At 35.2% G+C, this 18,304-nt stretch overlaps 1 protein-coding gene across 3 annotated transcripts in view; it reads right to left on the bottom strand.

Annotated features, from left to right (window-relative positions):
• The window catches only part of PTPRQ (protein tyrosine phosphatase receptor type Q), a 241,992-nt gene that overhangs the window by 30,666 nt on the left and 193,022 nt on the right, over positions 1-18,304 (bottom strand). For 2 of the 3 annotated variants that reach the window (XM_088800966.1, XM_074325367.2), the window contains 2 exons: positions 10,972-11,071; positions 8,376-8,504 (listed from right to left, as the gene is read on the bottom strand). In XM_088800966.1, the coding sequence (XP_088657092.1) occupies positions 8,376-8,504; positions 10,972-11,071 (229 nt within the window). Of the gene's footprint in view, positions 1-3,388; positions 3,434-8,375; positions 8,505-10,971; positions 11,072-18,304 lie in introns of all 3 variants that reach the window. The other variant, XM_074325366.2, reaches the window with a different exon arrangement.

Genomic DNA, 18,304 nt, shown 5'->3' with positions numbered 1-18,304 from the left:
ATAAACATCAACAATGTTATCTCAGAAGGAGTGCTATTTTTAATTAAGTGCTCCGTGGAGACACTCAGAAAAACTCAAATAGAAAACTTCCATTAACATATTTTTAAAAACTTTAAAAAATTGTTAAATGGACAGCATTTTAGACTGGTATGGTACACTTATTTTATTCACTTACAATAGTGAAAGTTATTGTTAAATCAGATTCAGTTCATTAGATATAAACCAATTTGGGAATTGTCCTGATTTCAATAAGATAACTGACCATTTTCCAATATAAAAGGATAACAACTTTTATTACATGAATCATAGCTGTCTTAAAACCTATGCCCTTTTGCTGAAAGGGTATTATGTCATGCCTGGGATCATTTTTTAAAAGTCTATCAAAAACTTAAATTCCACTCAGATTACTCTTGATAGATCCAGAGAGGAACCATTTATTTATGTTGGCAGTGTTGATTGAAGACCATATTATCACAGAGACTCAGCTTTCCCTCAAGGTCAATTAGTTGAAATCTATAAGGAATTAAAATATAGTCCAAATAGAGTAGATGAGAGCATATAGATGAGTAGCTTAAACCAGCATTACCAGTGGCACAGGACAAATCGAGAAACTTTGTGTTCTCTGCTTAACCAGTTAAGTTAGGCTAAACAGAAAAGAAGCTCAAATTCTATTGCCTTGATATAAAAATACGTATTTGTACATATTAACATGTGCTCCATATTCAAATAAAAATTTGTGAAGAATCTATTTCTCTGGTAAAACATATTAATTAATCTTTCCAAGTTTTATAAAATGTAGTGTGAATTTTTAGTTTATATATTTCATCAAGTCATTAATTACTCTGACGGTTACATTTACTTCTGCAATGAAAGTCTATTACTTATTCAAAGCATTTACTGTAATGTTTTCAAAGTTGTCTTTATTTTTGTTCTTTAGTATTGTTTTTATTTCTTCTAGGTTTTAAAATAGCATCCTTTCAGGTCCTTCTTCAGGCTTTTATAAAATTACCAATAACATTTCTGTGATCTTCAGTATAAATTAAAAATATTATTGTAACCGATGGCTGGTACTATATAACTGATGCTAAAACTTCACTGACTAAGGTAAACATACCATCTGAATAAGTGAGTAATGTAATACCTTTTTTATTTAATTAGAAAACAATCAATTAGTAAGTGATAGCTAAGTAGTACTTTCTCAGTATGTCTCCTTGTATTTATAAGGAGAAATAGGTTTAAAAGGAGCTCAGCTATTTGAAGGGCAGCTCTTTGGAGAAGATGCCCCTTCCTTTTCCACCACAGTCTTTCCAGTGCCTAGAACAGTGCCTGTCACTCGATAGGTGCCTGATTAATATTTATTTTACTCAAGCAAGGGGAAATGGACTTTCAGGTAGATCTGGAAAAGCAACATTCTTGCTGATACCAAAGAGATGAGAAAAGATTCTCAGGGTGGCAGGAGTTGAATTTTTCTTATGACTAAGCCTCTCCACATTAGCAAATCTGAAAACAAATTCCTGACAGTTCCTTTATTTTGTCAACCATGTATTCTAAATTAAGAACACCGGCATAAACTTACTACCCTGTTTCCCCATAAATAAGACCTCCAGGGAAAATGAGCCCTAGCATGATTTTTCAGGATGACATCCCCTGAACATAAGTCCTAATGTGTTTTTTGGAGCAAAACTTAATATAAGACACGGTCTTATTTTTGAGAAAACACGGTACCTTGAGGGCAACAAGGCAGAAGCAGTAGATAGAGCGGATGAAGAGACTGCTGATAGTTGTGTGAAGAAGCGGGCAAAGTCCTCAGTGAGGACTTAATGAAAAGGAGACAAATGACATAACAAGATCTGAAAAGAAGTCCTTACAGCCTGAACTATTAGCTAGCGAGGCAGGTAAGCACTGACCTTCCTCTGTTAGGGGTTAGAAGGCAACCTCAGAAAACTAGAGCTTGAAAAAGACCACATCTACTTTAACAAATACGGTTTATGGAGAGGTGTTCTATAAAGGTTCTCATTAACCCAAACTATTAAGTTTCGCTCTGTCAAAGAAAGAGCTCTGACTGAGCAGAACACTATTCACTGACTCTGGGAGAGAAAAGCTGGTGATAGAGAAAGACAGTGAGGGTTCTATAAAAATGAAAGCATTTTTTTTCCCCGCACAATCCACAGAGATACTAATGGCATAAAGCAAAAAAAAAAAAAAAAAAGTAAAAGCATTCTGTTTAATGATGATGAAGAAAGACATTCAGCAGAGTTGCTCAACCAGACCACTTGTGAGCCTGGAATGCTGAGAGGTCAACTTTGAGTGCTGGTTGGAAATGGATCTTTTATGTGTGACGCGATCACTTAAATCTTTAGCTCAACAGCTAAAATCTTTGACAAATGTTTGACTCTGATCAATCAGGTCCTTTGAGGAAAACATATTTTCATAAAACTAGTTTAATTCTGTCAAAGGGAACTTGGCGATTAGTTAATGTAAAGTAAAACAAGGTTCACTATGACTCCAAAATGTTAAATGTGATTAGAGCAGCAACCAGCCTGTTTTCCTCTATTTCAATCATGTGGAGTACTTTCATGGCCAATGAGAACGTCAGGAGATTTGGCCCCACCCAGCATTGGGGCTCACGGAGACTGACTCCTCTGTAGCAGATTTGGGATTTTGAAATCAAATGCATTTTCATTCTCTGCCTTCATTCATTTCCCTTGCACGAAGAAACTTATTATCACTGGGGCACTCAATCAATTGTTGAGGTCCAAGTCAGTGCTGACATTTTGTTAAGCTCTCTTCAGAATGTATAAAGCAAGCTTTGTACTAGGACAAAAGTGGCATATCTGAGCATCAGAGGAGTGCTTGAAAGCATGCATAGTTGACTATCCAGTGGTCAGGGCAGAAGTAAAGATTCCATGAGATGTGCCACTCTGTACGCCCCAGAGTTGGAGGACAGGAAATGTCATTGTCTTGGTCCTTAGAGATTACCACCTGCGGTCGTTGAAATGAGCTTGTGGGAAGTGTGAACCCTGACTCCACCTGTCAGACAGCAAACTCAGCTCTTGTGTCATGGCAATAATAGGACAAGACACATGTGAAGAAATCGAGGTGCACACTTATCATCAAAGCTAACACAACATGAGAACACAGCAAATGCTCAGGACATGCACATTATGAGTCAATGTGCATTTTGATAAGATTAACTTTACTGTATCAACAACATGCAATATTATAGAGGACATATTATAAGTAGAAAGCATAGGGTTTTTTCTTGGCTTTGAAAAAACAGCACGTTAAACAAGAAATGCTCAATAATATGTATTTAAGAATATAGAGCACACCATCTGACAAGATGAAAATAATCACAGCAGAGCTCTGCATCACCACAGTAACTTACTGAATGACAAAAATCTCCTTGCGTCTAAAGAAAAATGAAGAGTATCTGGAAGTAAAGATTCATTATTTATTTAGTATACAAACACACTGCATTTCTTTTGATTTGCTACTACAAAAACATGAGCATTACATATCTTAAACTTTATTATACTTCAGGACATTTCTCATCCTGAATTCACATATTAGTTAAACATTTCTTATCTGGATTCTCATAGTTTTGCTGTTGCTTGTAAAATAATTTAAGACAGAAGTAAAATTAAGGGCAAGAATCTGTCAAAGAATCAATGGCAATTAAAATGCTATTCTGTTTAGAATTTCATATATCAGTCAAACATTATGTATTCTTATTGAAGGCACAATAAAAATTGCACTACCAAAGATTTTCCACTTTCTGCAGGTTTGAACCTATGCTCAAATGCCATCACTCCTTTGCCCCTTATCACTAGAGAATATATAATTGAAAAGAAGCAATTCTTCCTTTAGAAACTTTCTCTGCATAAAAAATGCTTCTTGAAGGATACCAAGAGTCCTTGCCTATTTAAGAGTGTTCACATTGATCTCACCTAGTATGCCTCAGAGTTAAATACACACACACACACACACACACACACACACACACACACACACACAGACACACACACACACAAATAGGTGTATCTTCGTATCTCAGAATCAAAAAGACCTGGGCTAACATCATGGCTCTCCTATTTACTAGATGTATGACCTTGAACTTACTTAAAATCTCTAAGTAACTTTTGTTTTTCATTTGTAAAATGAGGGTCAGCGTACCTACTACAAAAATTGAGTTACCTGAGATCATTACACACAAAATTTAACACACAGTAATTGCCCATAAAAGGTAGCAATCATTATGTCAGCAAACTCTACATGAAAATAGTTTGGGATAATTTTAATTTTATAAATACCATAAATGCCACTAATAAAACCAAATGTATTCTGATTTACAGTTTACAAACAATATTCATAGGATCTTTTAAATGGTAAGCTTCCTGAGGACATAACTATGTTTAACAAAAATTCAATATACAAACCTCTAAAGTTATTGAGGAAAGAAAAGTACACTTAAACTAGCAATTTAATTGTTTGTATCTTTTTGTTAAAAAATTTAATTCCATTCATAAATACTAGATTGGGCCTGAGTCTTAAAATAATGTCCCATTACATTCATTCAACTAAAACAGTCAAGATAATTAGTATAAAATAATGTACAAATTTTTTTGGAAAAAAAAATTGAGGCCTAGAAGAAACTGAACTACTGTCGAGTAAGAATATTAGAAACATTGACTAATACTCACCACAGAAAACAGAACTTCTATAACTTAATTGTGAAAAGGAGAGAGTGAAAATAAACTTTTTTAGCAAATAGAATCTTTAACTTGTGAAGATTCGGTTGGGTTATTTATTTAATTGGGTTATAACTCTTTGGGGAAAGTAGTCTGTTTTACACTTAAATGAGTTAAAAACAATCCACAGGGTCAATTCGTCTCAGCAGTCTTAAAGGTCTGTGTTTTACCTGTGTGTATATGCTGATCTTGCCAGTATTTTCTCCTAGAATCCTTTCTCACTTCAATGGGTTAAGTGGCTGTACTTTGAAGGAGTGATAACAAAATGTTGTTTTGTTCATTTATTGTGTAAGAAAAACTATGGGTTATTTTCTAACCTGGTAAGTGTGGTATAGGTGAGCCAAATATATTAAATATTCTTCCTAAGAAATATAACTTGCTTTGTCTAAACTTAAATATAAAATGTCCATAATGAAAAGATATAATTATCATTGCAACAAGAATTTAAAACGTTGTCTTGGCATGTCCCTGAATGTTCTCATGGAGTTAGGGAGTACTAAATCTTCATTTGAGGTTTGTTCTACTTTGGGAAGAAAAAGTATAAAGTGAGAGAATTCTTCAGCTATTTACTGAAACAAGGTAGAATATAATTAAATAATGAGAGTTTACATATACAAAAATCATAGGATGAACCTTAAAATATAAAGAAATATCTAGACAGATAACATAAAATAGTTAAAAAATTTCTTAACTATAAAATCCCAAATCCTTGAAAGGATTTAGTACAAAGCATTGTAATGACTTTTCTTTTGTCAACTAAGTAACTCCCTAAAATTAACAATTCAATGATTGGTTAGATATCCTTTTTAATTTTTTTTATTTTTATCATGTCTCTTATGGACGTGTGAAGATATGTAACACTGAGGAAAACTGCAAAAAAATAGCATGAGGAAAGTGAGCAGTTTGGACCTAAAAAGAACAAGCCTCAAGTAGAAAGAGCATATGTTAGCTGGGTAGACCTAAAGGAAATTACCTAAGTTCTTTCCTGCAAGTAATAAAGACATATAACATGTTATTCTACAACTTGGAAATTAACTCAAACTCCTTGACTCTTCACCCCCAGAATCTACCATCAGTCTCTGGCTCTACCCTCATCAGATCTGCATGACTTTGCATAGGTTTCAATCTTCCAGCGCCTCAAAGACAGATGAAGAGCTTCAGAGCTTCACTGAAAGATAATGGCCCCATGCATACTGGCATGTGCACATGGCTGATTATAGATTGGTTGGTTACTATTTTTTCTAGTCATACTGTCCAACGTATTAGTGACTTTATTAACATGAAAAGCCTTCAATAAATAGTAAAGCTGGAGGTAGAGCTCTGTAATGAAGAGTTAACACCCAAACCACTTGAGAGTTATTTTAATAAATTTCTGTAATAAATCAAGCAAAGCATATTATTATGTGCCATTGGAATTACAAATAATGTTTCATAGTCATGAATACTGGAATAATAACAAACAAATGAGAAAATAAAAAGCACAGAAACTAAAATTTCCAACTTTGCTATTACTAGGGGTAATATGTACTAATTTTTTATATGCAAAAATAAATATATTTGAAAGATACTTCTGCATCCTTTTACAAATAAAGCAACATATAAATAAATAAATGTGGAAGTCAGAAAATAATGAGGAGTCAAGGTTAAATAAGGCAGTTCCTGAATTATAAATACCCAATAATAAACAATTTGTACAGTCCTTACCCACCTTTTCTATTAGCTGGCATGATAGCAATTATTAAAAAACAAACACACACAAAATCCCCAAAAAATAATCCCTCAACCTTATACCTTTTTGATAATGGCTGTGTCCAGAAGTAGAGGAAATTGCAACCTGTGAAAATACGCAGAGCTTAGGGGATCTGACCTCACCATAGCCTGTCTAGAATGGTTAGCCTCCTTGGATAAAGAATGCTGTCTCCGACACTACCTGGCTTTTATTATTTTATATCTCCTAAAGAGCTACTTACTATGGTCTTTTGCAGGATTAATAAAGTTTCTTTTAAAGAAATACTCTAAAAATGGATGCTTAGAAGCTCACATTTTAGTATGGACAGATTCAACTAACTTGTTCAAACAACTAAAATGAATTGCACGGAGAGACCTGAAGTTCTGTATACTTTGCGGTCTAGAAGAAAACGACTGGGACTCCAGGCCTGTGAAAGGGGCACAAAGAATTGAGAAAGGAGTGTGGAAAGGCAGGTGAAAGAATACTATGTACTGAAATTCATTTGGTCCACAGGGGGAAAGGAGAAGAAACGTCCTTTCACTATATAGCATGACCCTTCAAGGACAGAGACACAGAGCCTCATACAAGTAATGTTGTATTGTCCCTATGATATGGTTTCATTTTGTCAGATTACCTTGGGAATCCATTGCTTTTTTATACATAACATTTCTTATGTGGAAACTATGTCCTGGGTAATATATAACCATCTTACACATAGTTTTTGGAGCAATATCCATTTTGGATGGGAACAGCCTGTATTATACTATTAACAAAGATAAATATCTAAATACAGAGAAGTAAGTTTTCATATCCAACAAACCAAATCTCCCTGTAATTAGCCCGAACAACTTTCATTCTGTAGCATCTGGAAGGTCCCTGCTTAACAGATGATACTTCCCTCTATAGCACATTTTAGATATTTTAGACATGCTGGAAATATTCTTGCAAAGTCAGTCTGTTAGGTGAAGGCCAACTTTGGTAAATGACAACTATAAATGATTGATTCCTTTTTAAGTTCAACACCTTTGATGTCATATTTTCAGAGTTAATAATAATTTTTAAAAGTTCAACAGACTTATGCAAGTGTTTTATAACAATTGTCTTGTGTTTATTCAAAGCATTACAAAGTAGTGACTCTTTTGAGAATCTAAACTTGCTAAGATTATCTGATGATAATTTTTAGTAAGAATTTGATAAATTATCTCAATAGACAGCTTTTCAAACGTGTCAATATATTGAATCATTTATAATGATTTCAAGAGATTTTAAAATTACGTATTCTTTAAAATTACGCACTTCACTATTTCCAATACATACTCATGACATATATTTAGTACACATATTTTTATTTTTCCTTCCAAAGGTAAATTTTACTTTGTGTTTAATTTTTAAATACTAAGCAATTTAAAAAATAAAGTGTCTATATGCAATTTAGTCTTCTAATGTAATTCCATACTAAAGTAAGGAGTTACAAGAAAGGTTTTTATTAAAACGATATAAATAACATCAAGTAATTACAAATTTAATTATTTTAAACTTGTGGTTAGAAATGTGGACCCTCCCAGAATAACTACTGTAAAAAAAAAATCTATCATATGAAATGAATTATTAAGCATAATTTTAAAGGTTTAATGTGTAAAATTATTTGTCTCAGAACAAAGAAGATTGGTTGAACATTGTAGTCTGAGGTTCATATTGAACTCTAAGTATTAAGATTAAGTGATTCTCCGAACACCAGTGAGAAGTGTACAGAAGATGGAGGTCACCCTTTGAAAGAAGATCTCTGTGACCTGTATAAATAAGAGCCCCACAAACACTTCCAACAAGCATAGGTCAGAATCGGGTCATGGCTTCAGGCCTTCTGGACCACTGATCGCCCAGAGGAGTGTGCTCACCGTGTTAACCTCTCGTCCTTCAGTTCCAGGTCTGCCACTGTGATGAGCTGGTCCAGCTTGAACTTAGTATCAATAATTTCTGCATCCCGAGGAGAGTATGTGCCACCTTCTTTCTGCTTCTGCCGAATTCTAAAATAAGTGTGGTCAAGTCCGAGAAGGGAATATCATAGAAAGCATGTGAAATTAGGTTTAATTTTCTTTTTAAGTAAAGACATTAATATCTTTGTTGGGATCACTTGTATGAATACATTGCAATTGTACAGCTACTCAACTTCTTTTTCCATTTTAATTCCATAGAATGTATTCTACTACATATTTTCTAACATGTTGTTTTGTTGAAGTTTCAAGTTTTAATAAGAATTAGTTGATCAAATCCTGAGTCACTGGCACATTCAAAATAAAGAGCAAATGAGACTGATGCTGTGAGCTTGTTTCTCCTCCCCTCTAGCTGTCTCATGGATTTGTCACAAATCCATGTCAAAGTGGAAATAGCTCATTATATCAGCACCAATGCTAAAAGTCAATGCTCCACTGTTTTTAGATACATAAAACATTTTTAAGTACATGAAAATACATAAAAATGTGTTTTGAACTGTGTTCTTGATTTTTAACAAGTATTACGAAGTATATAATATTATTTACTTATAATCAGAAAACTCAGGTTCAAAAATCAAAATCACGTGAATCTGATCGTCAAGTTAAAGTCTTCATTTAAGCCATTTACATGCTAATTTGTCTATGACATAGTGTGGTACATTACAAAGTAATGATTAGCTTTTCTATCCTTCATATTTCAAACATGTATTATTTATTACAAGTTATGTATTAAAGATGATATAAGAAGTAGCCTCAAGACATTACAACTTAGTTGGGAAACAGGATCTAAACTTAGAAGAAGCATCAAAACAGAAAAATGATTCAAATTACAAATCATAAGACAGTAACTGATTAGCTATAAAATGTTATATAAGTGATTACAACACTTAGTATTTAGAAGAAGTAAAGAAATAGGATTTGACTTGAGTGTTCCAGAATGAGAAGAGGAGGAAGCACATTTCCAGTTGACTGAATAAAAAGTAGAGTTGTACAAAAGCCTATGGAATGTTCAGGTAAGAATAGACCCATTTGGCTGAAGAGATGTAGGGAAGTGGTAGGGAATAAGGACCATTTCCTGCCCACTTAAGGAGTTCATCGTGTAAAGAAATGAGAACTCAGAAAAGATTTTAGAGCAGGGAAACAATATAAATACGGCAGGTACATACCCCTTAGGGACTACATCCATGTCTTACACAATATATCTTTAAAATACCTAGACTAATAACTTTCTCTCATTACCTTCTGGCTGAATCTGAGAACAGTATGTGGTATAAGAAAAATATCTTTTTCAAGAGCCTTTCAAATTATCCATCAAAATGATTTAAGATGAAACAGATTGTGCATGGAATTCAGAATACAGGACAATGTTCTTCAGATAAAAATAGAGCCTAGTGAACTACTTAGGAAATTAGTAGAATGGTTACTTTTACAAATGTAAGATCCCTTTAACTCAGCAATCTACCTAATGAAACTAGATTTTAGGATCATAACTAAGATTTCCCCCGAGGTCCTGTAAACCACAGGTGAATGAAGAGATTGATACCAAGAATTTGGAAAGACACTTGGAAAATTAGTACACATATGTTGGTAAACATAAGAAAGGGTACCACCACAGAAACAAGTTGGACATCTTTAAAGTGTTGTACTTACTATCTCCTCTGTATAAAACTTTAAAATTTAGATCGGATTAGAATATTTTCATTAAACCTATCAGAGTTATAAATTATTCAAAAAATTTGGAAAGCCTGGCACAATCTGCTTTCATGTTATCACTTTATTGTCTCCTAGCTCGAAATCCACTCTTCTTTGCCCTGCTTTGTGATACTGGAGCTAGACTCCAGAACATTTCTCCTTTGCAAGGGGCAGGATGCTAAGCTTTGTTACTAGAGGACACTAGCATGACCCTGCAAGGAAATAGGAATAGGAAGACCCTTCCCTTGTGGGGTTATGCTTCAATATTATTATTCATTGTGGGGGCCCCACAGTCCACGTGATGAGTTCTAGCAGCCTCGTAAGTGCATGATTTTCCCACAGGTGAATGATACCAAGTAGCTCTAGCTTATCCATGACATCCTGCAAGAATAGGCAGCTTCAACAGACCAATTGCAATCTGGCTACCCTCCAATAATGATGGGTGGATTCTACAAAATAGTTGCAGCCCCTCCGCTCTGTCACATTTCTCGGCCCACTGCTAGTTAATAGGCTGCATGTGCTTGCAGTAGCCATTCCACATTAGCTTTCAGAGGGAGGCTTTTTCTAGTTCTTAGTTCCTTTATTAACCCCTGTCCTTCAGCTTAGAGAGAGAAACTTCTTCCTACTTCTGGATCCCTTAGAATTCTCTTTTACCCACTTTAGTAGTTAATTTTTTCTATTAGTTAATAATCATTTTTATTAAATGTTTCCCATTCAAGTAACTGTTGTGACTTCTGTCTCCTGACTGGAATATGACAGAATAATGCCCGTAAAGCAGCCTAGGAATGTGAGTACAAATAAATCTTACCTTGCAAATGCAAAAATAGCTGTTCCAAGAAGAATGATTGAAAGGATACACAAAGTGACTGAAAGAATAATCTCTACAGTTCTTTCTGAAAGTCCTTCACCTGAAGAGGAGGAAGTATAACATCATTAATTATTGTGATGGAATACTATCTTGGATCGCAAAAGACAGAAAACTATTTTATTGGAATATCATTCATGAATGCTAATAAAGTATACAGATTTGTTTGTTGCTCTTCTTCTGTATCTTCAACCGTAACTTTAGGTCGCAATCCTTGGTCCTTTTCTTTTTGCTATCTAAACTCACTCCCGTGGTGAGCCCATCTAGCCTCATGGTTTTAATTTCCATCTATATGATGATCACTACTTAACTGTTATCTATTGAACTTACTTGTATATCAAATTGCCTACTAGAAGTGTAATTAAAATTTAAAAATCAATATTTCCAAAGCTAAACTGCTATACTCCCCTTATTTCAGCTGCATCCTTGAACCTCTAGTTGATGGCAACTTCATTGTTCTAGTTGGTCATGCCCAAAACCTCAGAGTCATACTCTACTTTCTTTCTCCCATAGAACTCATCCAAAATCTTTGAGAAAATCCTGTTGGCTCTATCTTCAAAGCATATACTCTTTTTACTAAAAGTAACTAGGAAAACTTGGAGAGATGGTAATTCCAAAGTGGGAGCAGGGAACAAAAGAAATTCAGATATGAACGGGACAAGAAAGCTAAGAATCTATCAAAGACTAATTACATGAAAAGAATAAAGGATCCTCTTGAAGAGGTTCCTAGCAGCCAAAGAGTGAACAATTTAAATGTTATAATAAATAAAAAACTGAAATTGATTGAAATAGTCAATATATAAAAATCCATGAGTTTTAAAATTACCCAATGAAAGAGAAATAAAAACATAAAAAATACTAATTTGCAAATATTGGTTATAGCTAGACTACCATTTCCTTGCTCTTAAAATTTTTATCAAATTTTTATTTCTGTAATTAAAGTAATTAAAGAGAGAAAATTAGGCATTTTTTTCTGGCTTTCTCCTATGAAATGTATTTTATGAATTAAAAATCATTTTAGTTAAGGAGCTAAAACTCTCAGTAGAAGATAATTTTGTTTAATAAATGTGGAAGGAATATTAAAATTAGAAATTCACAATTTTACATTTCTAATGAAATAATTGAGTCAGGTAACAATCATAAATACATCCTTAAATGGTTATGAGGGTGATGGAAATTGGATATTTACAGTATACCAAAGTATTACCCTATAGATTGTTTGATAGTTATAACAAGGGAAAAACAACTTTCCAGTGAAAGATCATGTCTCATTACTGCTAACATTACTGATTAATTTTAATGTCTTTGAAAATGTGACAACCAGATAATAAACAACTTCTGATGTGAGGTATTTTGAGTTAGGCAGCAATACCTATAAAGAATCCCTGCCAAAAATATTTATTGTGAATATTTAAATTTTTAGATCTTATTTCTAATTTATGAGAAAGAGGTGAAAGGAGGGAAAAATAAAGGAAACCAAAGGAAAGAAATCAGACAAATACAAAATATGGGACCTCTTATAAGACAACTCATCTTGTTGCTTCAAATAGCCTATGGCATGGGGGTGGTGAAGGGGGAAGTCTTTTCTATATCAAAAATTAAGAGACACAACAATCAAAGATAATATGTGAAAATCTTGTTGGAATCCTGATTCAACCAAAATTACAAGAAAAAAAGTCAGAGGATGATTTTAAAAAGTATGTAGTACTATATAATATCAAGGATTTATTGTTAATTTTCTTTAACTGTGACAATATGATAAAAATGTACTTATTAGAGGAACATAGTAAAGTATTTCAAGGTGGGAATATACCACTTTCTGTGATTTACTTTAAAATACTTCAGAAATAAAAAAACAGATGCATAAATAAAACAATGTAGCAAAATGTTAAAAATTATTAAATTTAATTAGTAGGTATTTGGGGGTTCATTATACTATTTAAAACTTTTGTGTATGCTTTACTCATTTCTCACTACCTCTGCTGCTAGCATCCTGCTCCAGGCCATCATCTTGTTTTACATGAATTATTGTCTGGATACCTAAAAAGTCTCCCTGTATTCACCCTTCTTCTCTGTCCATCTATTCTCAACATTGCAGCAAGAGTCATCCTTTAATAACATTACCTCTCTATTTAAAATCCTCATCTCTCACAGAGAAAAGCTGAAATCCTTCCAATGAACTATGCGACCTGGTCCTTCATTAACTCTCTAGGTCCCTGCTACTTCTGACTTTTCAATTTCCACCTTGATCACTCCTCTGAGCCAGAATGGCCTCATTGTTGTTGCTGGAACACACCAAGTCACTCTTTATACCGGGGGGATGTACACACATTTTAAGAGATGTTATCTTAAAATGTGTATACATTTTTTTGGCACCCTCTATATAGGGCTTTTGCACCAGCTTCTTGCTCTGCAAGGAAAGGTATCTCCCTTGCATATCTGCCTGGATAGTGATTTTATTACTACCTTCAAGGATTTGCTCAAATATCGCCTTCTTATTGAAGCCTATGCTGATCACTTCTTATGAATGTATATGTGACTCCAAAATTCATATATTGTATCTCTAAACCCCAGTGTGAATACATTTAGAGTAAGGAAGTCATTAAGGTGAAACAAGGTCCTAAGGGTCAGGCCTAATCCAATAGGTCCAATAGGATTTGTGTCCTTATAAGAAGAGACACCAGCAAGAATGTGGGTAGTGAGAAGGAGGATTTCTGCAAGCCAGGACGAGAGCCCTCACCAGATACCAAACTGACTGCAACCTTGATCTTGGATGTCTAACCTTCAGAATTGTGGGAAAATAATGTTGTTTAAGCCACCCAGTCCATGGTTTTTGTTACAGGAGCTTGAGCAAACTAAGACATCACCATTTAAAACTGAAAGATACAACTCACTCACATCTTGCCTCCTTCCTTATACATCCTCTGCACACTGTTCTACTCTTTCTTTTCTCCATAGTCTTTATCATCTTTTAATATACCTTACAATTCATTTATTTATTATCCTATTGTTTATTATATGTCCAGAATGTAAGCTCCCTGAGGACAGGGTCTTTATTTTATTCACAATTGTATTTCAAATTCTGAGAATAGTACTAGGCACAAAATAAATGCTCAATAAATATTTGCTAAGTTTGCTAATGAATAAAATATATTGATTTTGAAATAGATATTAAAACTTTTCAGAGACGTCATCAAAATGGCAGCATGAGGTGAGCCTTTGGAAATCTCCCCTGGAATTTACAACAAATTGAAAAACTATAACTCCACAAAGGACTCCCTGCACAGCAGACAGGCAAGACAAAGAGGCTCAATGGGGTAGGAAGGAAGGGAGAAGTGCAGAGACAGAGCCCCGTGAGCACAGGACGCAGACCTAGCTCAGGGCTCCGAGCTCGCTGCATCTGGGAACTACCGCAGCTGCAGGAGAGGGAAGAACTTGGACTGCTAGGGCTCTGTTTATGGCCCACAGGGCTGAGGGGACAGCATATAACATGGCTGAACCCAACGCTCATGGCAGAGACCTTGGAGAAAAGACTAAGGGAAGAAGGCTGAAAATGGTGGTTTAAGCCCTCACTGCCGAGCAGAGAATGGAAGCATTAGGCACCGTGACTAGCTGCCCCTCCTTACCCTCCCAGAGCTCACCCCGCCCCCACCTGCCCAGTGCTAGAAGCAGAACAGTAGCAGTGTCAGATCAAAAGAACAGAATATTTGCAGTTCTGAGAACTGTGGTCCGCAGACACAAATTTGCAGCCCGGCAAAGGGGAGGGAGCCGTCCGAAGCAAGACCGGCCGTGGTGGTGGTCACAGCCATTGCTCTGGGCCACCTCTCACAACTCACCTCACCCCTGTCCCCACCTATCTGGGTGGATCCCTGCAGGAGTAAACAGAACTGCTGAAACACACGGGCTCTGAATCTGGTGCAGGAAGAGCTTTGGAACTTAAGCTTTCCACATCCCCAGAGGGACGCGGTGCTGTATGACTCAGGGGAACTGTTAACAAAGAAGAAGCACACCTTCCAGGGTTCCCACCATTGTGTGAGAAGCTGGAACAGTGCAGAGAAAACATAACACTACAGTGTGTGAGAGAAAGAAGGGCTGCAGTCAGAGAGAAAATAAAGCATTCTACAAACACGTACTGGAAAACAAAACAAAGACCTCTTCCTATCAACCTGTTGCAGAAGCCACTCCTGTAGATGACTAGGAAGAGAAATAATAAATCATTAATTGCCATGATGAACCAAGACAACAAGTCAGCTCAAAAAGAAAATGAAAAGTCTCCAGAAAATGAACTAAAAGATATGGAAATATATGACTTACATGACAGAGAAGTCAAGATTGCAGTTCTGAAAAAGCTCAACAAGATGCAAGAAAACACAGAAAGGCAGTTTAATGAACTCAGAAATACAATCAAAGAATAACATGAACATTTTACCAAGAGATTGAAATTTTAAAAGAACCAAATAGAATTTCTGGAGATTAAGAACTCAATAGAAGAAATTAAGAATGAAATAGCCAGCTTAGGTAGTAGAGTTGATCAGATGGAGGAAAGAATCAGTGACATCAAAGATAGAAACATGGAAATGACACAGATGGAAGAAGAAAGAGACATGACACTTAAAAGAAATGAAAGAACTCTACAAGAACTTTCTGACTCCATCAGAAAGAGCAATATAAGAATAGTGGGCATACCAGAAGGAGAAGAAAGAGAGAAGGGAACAGAATGTATATTCAAACAAATAGTTGATGAGAACGTCCCAAACTTGTGGAAAGAACTGGATCCTCGAATCCAAGAAGCAAATAGAACACCTAATTACCTCAATCCCAACAGGCCTTCTCCAAGGCACATTGCATTGAAGCTGTCAAAAATCAATGCCAAAGAAAGAATCCTCAAGGCAGACAGGGAAAAGAAGACAGTAACCTACAAAAGAAAGTCCATTAGATTATCATCAGATTTCTCAGCAGAAACTCTACAAGCCAGGAGGGAGTGGAACCAAATATTCGAACTATTGAAAGAGAGAAATTATAAGCCAAGAATAATATACCCAGCAAAGATATCCTTTAGATATGAAGGAGAAATAAAGACCTTTCCAGACATACAGAAGCTGAGGGAATTATCTAATACACGACCTGCACTACAAGAAATACTAAAGGAGGCTATTTGACCACCATCAACCAGAACAATTTATGGCAACTAAAACATAAAAAGGGGGAAAGTAAAGGCCTGAACCAGAATATGGGAATGGAGAAAGTAAGCATGCTGAAGAAAATGGAATACTCTAAATATCAAACTTTCTTTTACATAAACTTAAGGGTAACCGCTCAAAAAAAAAAAATCCAGAACTCAAATATATACTGTAATAAAAGAAGAAACAGAGGGAAACATCATAGAATACGACCATACAGAAATAATAGACAACAACAAAAAGGCAAAGAAATAATGGAGACACAGCCTTACCAGAAAACTAAAGATAAAATGACAGGAAATCCTCACATATCAATAATCACCATAAATGTAAATGGACTGAACTCACCAATAAAAAGGCACAGAGTAGCAGATTGGATCAAAAAACTAAACCCAACCACGTGCTGTCTCCAAGAGACACATCTCAGCTACAAGGACAAGCATAGACTCAAAGTGAATGGGTGGAAGTTGACACTCCAAGCAAAAGGTATCCAGAGAAAATTGGGTATAGCTATACTGATATCAGATGAAAACAGATTTCAGGGTGAAAAAGGTAACAAGACACAAAGATGGACATTTCATAATAGTAAAGGGGACTATACAACAAGAAGACATAACAGTCATCAATATTTATGCCCCCAATCAGGGAGCACCAAAATATACCAAGCAACTACTAACAGAACTAAAGGGACAAATTGACCAAAACACAATTATACTAGGGGACCTAAATACGTCACTGACAGCTATGGATAGATCATCCAAACAGAAAATAATGAAATAGCAGCCCTAAATGACACATTAGATGAAATGGACATAATTGACATTTATAGAGTACTTCATCCTAAAACATCAGACTATACATTCTTTTCTAGTGTACATGGAACATTCTCAAGGATAGACCATATATTGGGACATAAAATCAGCCTCAGCAAATTTAAGAAGATTGAAATCATACCAAGCATATTCTCTGATCCCAAGGCTTTGAAATTGGATATCAACTGCAAAAAGAAAGCAGGAAAAAACACAAATGCATGGAGATTAAACAACGTACTTTTAAAGAACGACTAGGTCAAAGAAGAAATTAGAGGAGAGATCAAAAGATACATAGAAACAAATGACAATGAAAATACATCCTACCAAAATTTTTGGGATGCAGCGAAAGCAGTTTTCAGAGGGAAATTTATATCATTACAGGCCTATCTCAAGAAACAAGAAAAATCCCAAAAAGAAGAACAAGTGAAACCCAAGGTCAGCAGAAGAAAAGAAATAACAAAAATCAGAGCAGAACTAAGTGAAATAGAGAACAAAAAGACAATAGAAAAAATTAATGTGACAAAGAGTTGGTTCTTTGAAAAGATTAACAAAATTGACAAACCCTTGGCTAGACTCACTAAGATAAAAAGAGAGAAGACACTAATTAACAAAATCAGAAATGAAAAAGGGGAAGTTATCACGGACACCACAGAAATACAAAGGATCATCCAAGAATACTATGAAGGACTATATGCCACCAAATTCAATAACCTAGAAGAAATGGACAAGTTCTTAGAAACATATAGCCTTCCAAAGCTGAACCATGAAGAACTGGAAAATCTAAACATACCGGTCACCATTAACAATATTGAATCAGTCATCCAAAACCTTCCCAAAAGCAAAAGTCCAGGACCAGATGGCTTCACTAGTGAATTCTATCAAACCTTCAAAGAGGACCTAATACCAATCCTGCTCAAACTCTTCCAAAAAATTGAAGAAGAGACAGTACTCCCTAACTCATTTTATGAGGCCAACATTACCCTGATACCAAAACCTGGTAAGGACAACACAAAAAAAGAAAACTACAGACCAATATCTCTGATGAAAAATCCTAAATAAAATTCTAGCATTGCAGCTTTCTTTACGGTGGCCAAGACATGGAAACAACCAAAATGTCCTTCGATAGATGAATGGATAAAGCAGTTGTGGTATATATACACAATGGAATACTATTTGGCGGTAAGAAAACATGAAACAGGACCATTTGTGACAACATGGATGGATCTTGAGATTATAATGCTAAGCGAAATAAGTCAGACAGGAAAAGCAGAGAACCATATGATT

The sequence above is a fragment of the Rhinolophus sinicus genome, chromosome 1 (genome assembly GCF_057876585.1).
Source record: "Rhinolophus sinicus isolate RSI-liver-muscle chromosome 1, RSI-T2T, whole genome shotgun sequence".
Lineage (NCBI taxonomy): Eukaryota > Metazoa > Chordata > Mammalia > Chiroptera > Rhinolophidae > Rhinolophus > Rhinolophus sinicus.
Note: the sequence above shows the minus strand (reverse complement) of the source record. Positions and strands in the feature narration are given on the sequence as shown.